The 7683-nt window shown below is 48.2% G+C and overlaps 1 protein-coding gene across 1 annotated transcript; it reads right to left on the reverse strand.

Moving 5' to 3' along the window:
- Positions 1–3207: 3207 nt before the first annotated feature.
- Ptx4 (pentraxin 4) lies at positions 3208–7683 on the reverse strand. Its single transcript, XM_050137246.1, has 3 exons — positions 7387–7683; positions 5707–6361; positions 3208–4198 (listed from the first exon to the last, which is right to left on the reverse strand). Exons 1-3 carry the CDS (start codon positions 7522–7524, stop codon positions 3558–3560), a joined length of 1434 nt encoding a protein of 477 aa, XP_049993203.1. The 5' UTR covers positions 7525–7683; the 3' UTR covers positions 3208–3557.

A 7683-nucleotide genomic window follows, 5' to 3' on the forward strand; every position in this document is an offset into this window, starting at 1 on the left:
ACCATCTGTAATGAGATCTGGCGCCCTCATGCAGACAGAACACTGTGTACATGATAAATAAATAAATCTTTAAAAAAGAAAGAAAGCAAGAAAGCAAGAAAGCAAGAAAGCAAGAAAGCAAGAAAGCAAGAAAGAAAGAAAGAAAGAAAGAAAGAAAGAAAAAGAGTGGGGCCAGAAATGGACAAGGGAAAGAAGTTCAACCATAACTGATCTGATACGCAGCACACACCCAGCTCATATTCATGGCCGGGTCAGGGGAATTAGCTGAGCATGGCAGCCTGCTCAGCAGCTCAGGCGCTAATGCATCTGGAGAACTGGCCAGTCTCATAGAGCTTACCTCAGCCTTTGTCCCATTCGATTTTTCCCTTCTTTTAGGAATTTCTTTCATTCAGCTCCCCGCCCCCCCATCTCAGTTATTTTTGAGACAGGGTATCTGTCCTGGAACTCACTCTGTAGACCAGGCTGACCTTGAACTCACAGAGATCCACCTGCCTTTGCCTCCCAAGAGCTGGGATTAAAGGCGTATGCCACCACTGCTCAGCTTCCATTTTTTCTTAATTTCTCACTTTTAAATAATTTTTTCCTAAAGCATGCCTTCTCTTTGTTTATTCACACCATTAATCCTCACTTTTATTAGATGGCAAACTTGATGGCCACCGTCCCTGTTGACTTCTGGTGGCTGCTGAGTTGCTAGCATCTTAGAGTACAACTGGGTCCAGAAAGATTCCGTTAGACTCAACATTCCTGTGAAGGAAGGAGAACAGAAGGAGGGGAGGGGGCTAGAGAGACAGCTCAGTGGTCAAGAGAACTTACTGCTCTTTCCAACACCCACAAGAGGTTGCTCATAAACAATTTCACACAGCATGCACTCACATAGATCCACATAGATAGAAATATATACATGATTCAAAATAAAATAAATCCTTTGTTTTTAAGGAGGGGGGGTGCATTCTGAGGACCAGCCCAGTCCCCAGGCTCAGTGAGCCTCTCTGTGTCCCTCCGCCTGTTTTCCTGTCTATAACAATGGACTCTTGACTTGAGGATCTTGATTTTGGGTCTTCTCTGGGTGTTTTTCAGTGTCATAAAGGTAATTTTTCAAAAGCACACCAAAAATGAAAGTACAAATGCCTGTTTTTAATTGTCAAACCATGTTTTAAAAAAAGATGTATTTTTATTTTATGTGTGTGAGTGCCTGCGTGTATGCATATGCATGTCATGCATGCTGGTGTCCGCAGAGGCCACAGAAAGGCATTGGAATCCCTGGAACTGGAGTTACAGAAGGTTGTGAGCTGTCCTGATAGCTGGGAACTGGACCTAGGTCCTCTGCAAGAGCAGCAAGTGCTCTTAACTACTGAGCCTTTTCTCCACCCTGATGTGTTTTGTTCTGTTGGTTGTTGTTGCTTTATAATGGCTCCATTTGGAATCTGAAGAGATGGTTGTCAAAATAGACAAAGCCAGGGTTTACCAACGATGTGCTGATGGGGATATATACGGAGCAGCAAGGGTTTGCCAATGATGCTGAGAAAGGGAATCCATCACATGTGCTGATGGGGATATATATTGGGCAGCAACTTTAGAAAACAGTTTGCAAGTTTCCTTCAGTTCCTAGATATGAATTTACTATATGGTCCATTTGATCATGAGTATTTTCACAGGATAAATAAAAACATATCCGCTTACTCAATGACATATGTGCATATGTAAGAATGGTCATAACAAACCGGGCAGTGGTGGCGCAGGCCTTTAATCCCAGCACTCCGGAGGCAGAGGCAGGTGGATCTCTGTGAGTTCAAGGCCAGCCTGGACTACAAGAGCTAGTTCCTGGACAGGAACCAAAAGCTATGGAGAAACCCTGGCTCGAAAATAAAAAAAAAAAAAGAATGGTCATAACAACTTTATTTACATTACTGAAAAAAAAAACTAGAACCATCAAAATGTCCATCAGCAAGGACTGGAGAGATGGCTTAGCAGTTAAGCACACTGACTGCTCTTCCAGAGGACCTGGGTTTAATTCCCAGCACCCATAAGGCAGCTAACATGTTACTGTCTGTAACTCCAACATCCAACATCCTCACACAGACATACATGCAGGCAAAACACCAATGCAAATAAAATAAAAATAAATGAGCTTTTAAAAAAAATGTCCATCAGCTAATGAACGGAAGTGCTAAAACTAGATTATTGTGTGCTTTTAATCCCAGCAATCAGGAGGCAGAGGCAAGTGGATCTCTGTAAATTCAAGGCCAGCCTGGTCTACAAAGCGAGGCGGCTAGGATTATTACACAGAGAAACCCTGTCTTGAAAACCAAAAAAGCAAACAAACAAAGAAATAAAACTAGATAGTGATGGTTGCACAACTCAGCACTTTTATTAAAACCTTTTAAAAAATTTTTGAAGGGTATATATTAGCCGGAAGTTGGTAGTATTCCAGGTGGTGTTCCAGGACAGCCAGGCCTGTTACCCAGAGAAATGCTATCTCAAAAAACAAACACACAACAACTACAGCAAAAAGGCACATATAGCATGAAAATTATGCCTCATAAATTATGTTTTAAAGCATCGCTAGTGGGTGTTTAATTGTGTAATTCTGAAAGCTTCAACAGCTACCACAGGAAAATAGAAAAAAACGACCAGCTGACCTGCAATTAATGCCTTTTTGGATCCTGTTCTGGAACTCGCTCTGTAGACCAGGCTGGCCTTGAACTCACAGAGATCTGCCTGCCTCTGCCTTCCAAGTGCTGAGATTAAAGGTGTGAGCCACCCCTGCCAGGCAAATGCTAAGCCTTTTCCAGGAGAGTAATGTCGGAACATCCACAACCACAGGCAAGCTTCCGTGATTCTTTAGGGAGGAGACAAATACGGTACAACTACTTCCTGAATAGCTTCTAGAGGGTCCCCAGGGACTGACCTCTCATCTGTCTGACAGCTTTTTGTGGATGCAGAGGTGAGGCAGAAGGAAGGCCCCACAAGCCTAGTGTTCTGTCCACCAGCTCAGCCGGGTGATAGAACAGTACGTTACCATGAAGTGAAAACGACCTTGAAGGTGCAGCCTGTAAAAATGTCTCTGTGAAAGTCAGGGGGTCTCAGCACTCAAGGGGCTGGAGGATCATGAATTCAAACAATCTGGACTACACATAGTGAGAAACTGTCAGGAGGGAGGGAGGGAGGAAGGGAGGGAGGGAGGGAGGGAGGGAGGGGGATTGGTGACTCACATCTGGAATTTCGGCACTCTAGAGGCAGACTGCTATGAGTTTGAGGCCAGCCTGGGATGCAGAGCAAGTTCTGGACCAATAAGGCCCACAGAGTGAGACCCTGTCTGGGAAATCAATAAACAAACAAAACCACAAAAACCCAACCAAACGAAAGGATTCCGCAGCAACAGAAAGTTGCAGTGTCCACTGCACATTTTCCATCTCCTCCCAACCTCCGTGCAGGAGTCTATGTCAGAGCCAAGTGCACAGACCCGCAGTGGCCGCAGGGAGTGCTTTAGAATGTGTTGATGCCGAGGCTTGCCCTTCCTGCTGATCTTCACTGTGATGCAGCCATGCGTGGCAGCCTTATGGACACTGCTCCAGACAGGTGCAGTTGGCCCTCTGCACGAATCCACCCACGGATGTGGCGTTGGTCAGCGTCAGAATGGCACCTGTCGGGAGCTCTTTCCCAGTGGCAAGGTTTGCCACTTCTCTAGGGGCCAGTGCCCGATCCCACATAGCCAAGCCAGATATGCTCCCCACAAAGGCCTCAGAGCTGTCAAACTGACCCCCCATGGTGTCTTGTTCCTGACCCAGCACAAGGGACCCTCCAGGAGGGATCTCATAGCCCTCTCTGAAGCTGGCGCCAGTAGCTACTATCCTTCGGTCTATGTGGAGCCAGTACCTGCCCTCCATGGATGTCCAGATGATACAAACATGGTGCCACTGGCCGTCCAGGAGTGGATGCAGGGACAGTTCCCTGAAGACCGGGTCGCCAATCACAAAGTGGATAGAGCCAGGGACCAGGGTGTCTCGGCCATGGAGTACTAGCTTGTTGTCATTGTCTTTGGTGGCATAGGAAAGGAGGGTGCCCAGGTGGCCGGAGGCCATGCGAACCCAACTGCAGAAGGACAGAGCTCGCAATGGCACGAGGAAGCCTGGGCTAAGAAAAATCACATTTTCAGTGGAGGCGTTGGGAAAAATTAGCACTGGGCCCGTGCTGCAAACTGGAAACAGAGGTAAGAGAGTTATCCCCGAGCCTGAGGCAGTTCAGAAGTATCCTGCTGCAGACCTGGCCCTGGCTCTCACCTACATCACCCAGGGTCTTTGGAGAGCTTACACCCCCTCCTCTGTACTCACAATCTGAACGCTTCTGCTCCACAGGTAAGGACTGAGGATAACTTCTAGAGGAGTGGATGGATCCCCTGTGTGTGACCCAGCGGGCTGTCTAGGAGGCACCTCAAAACCAAGGGAGCCTCTGTCTGATGTGTGACCCAGCGGACTGTCTAGGAGGCACCTCAAAACCAAGGGAGCCTCTGTCTGAGCTCCCTGGAGCAGCTGTAACTCCGCTACAAGGCTATCCTCTCTTGGAGGTCATAAACTTGAAACCGGTTTCACAGGGTTCCAGACACAGCTTCCCCCTGAGGCTCAGAGGCGCTACCTCATTCTGTTTGGAACTGGTAGGCGTCCTCCCTATAGGCCTTGGCTCCTGGCTCTGCCCAGTTCCACACCACATCCTCCTAAACTCTGCCTCTGTCCTCCGTCCTCAAGTGACCTCCAGCTCTGACTCCCCTGCCTTTCTCTCTAGCCTCTGGTGACTATGATCAGCCAGAGAATCTAGGATGATTCTATAGAAAATAAATCCTTGGGGTCCATTTTCAGTGCGAGTTGCCTTTAGAACTCATCCACGAATCACAGATAAGCAGGCGGCACTGGGTCCCTCTTCCCTCTAGAGGCAGGTACCTGCTTGCCTGGGCACTCCTCAGTTGATATTTATTTATTTATTTATTTATTTAGTATACAATATTCTTTCTGAGGGCACCAGACCTCATTACAGGTGGTTGTGAGCCACCATGTGGCTGCTGGGAATTGAACTCAGGACCTTTAGAAGAGCAGGCAATGCTCTTAACCCCTGAGCCATCTCCCCAGCCCTCCACAGTTGATCTTTAAATTGAGAAATCTGCTGTGTGACTGAGCCCGGTATCAGTAAGGAGGAGAGTGTCACAAGCCAGCAGGATTTGGGGTAGGGACTGTCCCAGACTAGTAGAGAAGATTGCGCCTCCCCGAAGAACTCAAGCAGTGAGATTTTAGGAGGCAAGGAAATGATTAAGAATATAAAAGTCACTACTTCGTGCCAGATTAGGACTATAAAAGTCACCAGTCATTTCTGCCCAGTTTTTTAGGCTCCTGATGGGCTCCTGCACAACCACAAACTAAACTGTTTCACTTTTGCTTCTCTGAGACCCCAGGATTCTTACTATCTTCACACAGTTCCTCATCTTGAGGCTCCTGATTCAATCACTTCAGAAGAGGTCCTTCTGCCGTGTGTCCTGACCTGCTGACAACCTGCAAGTAGCAAGGCTGGGCCATTCTCTCTTCTAGTGTTGGGCATATAGCCCTTGGGGTGGGGGGGAGCTTTTTTTGGGTGACAGGGGTGGGAAATGACATCATAAACTCAGGTATTGCTAGGGAAGCCTGGAATTGGGTAGGGAGGTGACAAGCTTGTGACACTTACTGTTTCCTGGTCCTTGGTGGGTCTTTGGTGAAGCTGCTTGGTGGCTGCTTGGGGCTTGGAACTTCTGTGTCTTCTGGACACGGACAGTGAAGTCTTGGGGGGAACTCCCGCGGTGGAGTGAAGCCCTGGATGTCTGGCTCTTTCTCCTCGGTTGCAAGGAACCTGGGCCTCGCTGAGCAAGCTGAGTGTGGGTCAGGTCTGTAGTCAGCTCCAGAGCCGCAGCACCAGAGGAGGCCCTTTGCATCTGTCCCTCAAGAGCAGCAAGCCTGGCCTCCTGGCTGTGGACTTGCTGTGTCAGGCTGGCTAGCGCATCCTGCAGGGCCCTATGGCCCAGGGCCAGGTTTGCTGTAGCCTCTCTCTGTGCCTTCTGCTCCCTTTCCTCCTCTACCCACTGCCTGCTGTTTGTGCTCAGGGAGAGGTTCAAGGCTTGAAGCTGGGCATCCACCTTCTTGCTCCTGCGCTGGCTCTTCCTAAACCAAGTTTTTAGGTGGGCCACATCCTCTTGTATGGCGGCTTGAGACTGGTTCACCGCTAGGGCTATGGCCTGGCTCTCTTCCACCAGGCTCTGGAAGCGGGCATCCACATTGTAGTACACGTTATAGTTGTTAGCAATGTCCTGCAGGTGTGTTAAGGTCACCTGTTGGAATCTCTGAAACTGTAAAGAGATCACAGCTATCACGGGGTTGGGTGAAGCTATCCTAAGTGTACTTCAGAAGCAGTTATTCTGCATGTAGCGATGGCCCTGGGTATAGACTGACCAATTTCATCCTTGTCCCCATGCTAGGACATGTGGGGGGATTCTCATGACTAATCCCAAAAGGCCAGGTACAAAGGGGGTGACTTCCTCAGGTGCCACAGCTGCATGGTATAAGATGTGGGCTCCAGACTCATGGTCCTGGATGCCATCTTTCCCTCTGGAAGACCACAGCCAGTTTTCTCACTGCCGTGGTCCCCAGGGTTACTCCTACCATCTAAGGGGACTGAAGATGAGCTGTTGGTATGAGTGCATCTAAAAATATTTTAGTTCTAGGCCGGTTTCATTTACAGAGCAAGTTTCAGAACAGCCAGGACTACATGGAGAAACCCTGTCCTGAAAAACAAACAAAAAACCCCCAAAATTTTAGATGTATTTATTTATTTAATTTTATGTGTATGAGTGTTTTACCTGCATGTATGTATTTATGTGCACTAGGTACATAGTCAATGCCTTTGGAGACCCCGGAGCTGGAGTTATGGATGACTGTGAACCATCATGTGGGCGCTGAGAATGAACCTGGGTCTTCTGGAAGTAGTTAGTGCTCTTAATTGCTGATTGGGATCCTTGGGCAGGGCATATTTCTTACTCTGAGGTAGACCAGTGCTCTCATAGCCCCCACACCTATGGACACTGCCCTGTATCGTTGCTACCCAGGCCTCTCCATCTATGCTTTCTGGGCCTTCTAGAGAGTGCTTTAAATTTCCTGCATCTTCCCAAGCGCATTGTCTAGTTGGACTTTAGAGCAGAGCTTAGCAAATGCTTACCTGATTTCCAAAAACAGGTGAGATTATTGTCAGCTTCCAGCAAGGATAGCGAACCAACTGCTGTGTCCAGTGAACACAGATAGCAGCTCTCTGTGTAACATCCATCCGCTACATGCTACTGGCTTTATATAACCAACTGCCCAAGTGGTTTTCACCTACCTGCTCTTCTAGTCGACGGAGCCTCTCAAAAAATGGTTTTCTTTGCCTAACTGGGTCAGCTTCCTGCAACAGAGTTCTCCGTGCATATATGGACACAAAAATAAGGAGGAAAGACAGGGTCTTCTTCAAGCAGCCCATGCTGGGAGACAGAGACACAGGGTCTGAGGTTGGTCCCTCGAGTCTGTCTCATACAGCTCACCCCTTGATGGTTTTTCTCTTTCTGTCCTGGCTGAGCGTCCGGTTCTTCCTGCCATCTTAATGAAAGGCATCTGCCTTCAGTCCAATGGGCTCTGAGAA

This window comes from Alexandromys fortis, unplaced genomic scaffold (genome assembly GCF_014885135.2).
Source record: "Alexandromys fortis isolate MF-2015 unplaced genomic scaffold, M_Fortis_MF-2015_v1.1 scaffold_29, whole genome shotgun sequence".
NCBI classification, from domain to species: Eukaryota; Metazoa; Chordata; class Mammalia; order Rodentia; family Cricetidae; genus Alexandromys; species Alexandromys fortis.

Bases quoted from the DNA above. Each gene is read 5' to 3' on its own strand.
- Ptx4 (XM_050137246.1), bottom strand. From the start codon at position 7,524: ATGGGCTGCTTGAAGAAGACCCTGTCTTTCCTCCTTATTTTTGTGTCC. The intron at 6,362-7,386 runs GTAGGTGAAAAC...ATCTCTTTACAG, and splicing joins TCCGTCGACTAGAAGAGCAG to TTTCAGAGATTCCAACAGGT. The intron at 4,199-5,706 runs GTAAGTGTCACA...CTCTGTTTCCAG, and splicing joins CCACCAAGGACCAGGAAACA to TTTGCAGCACGGGCCCAGTG.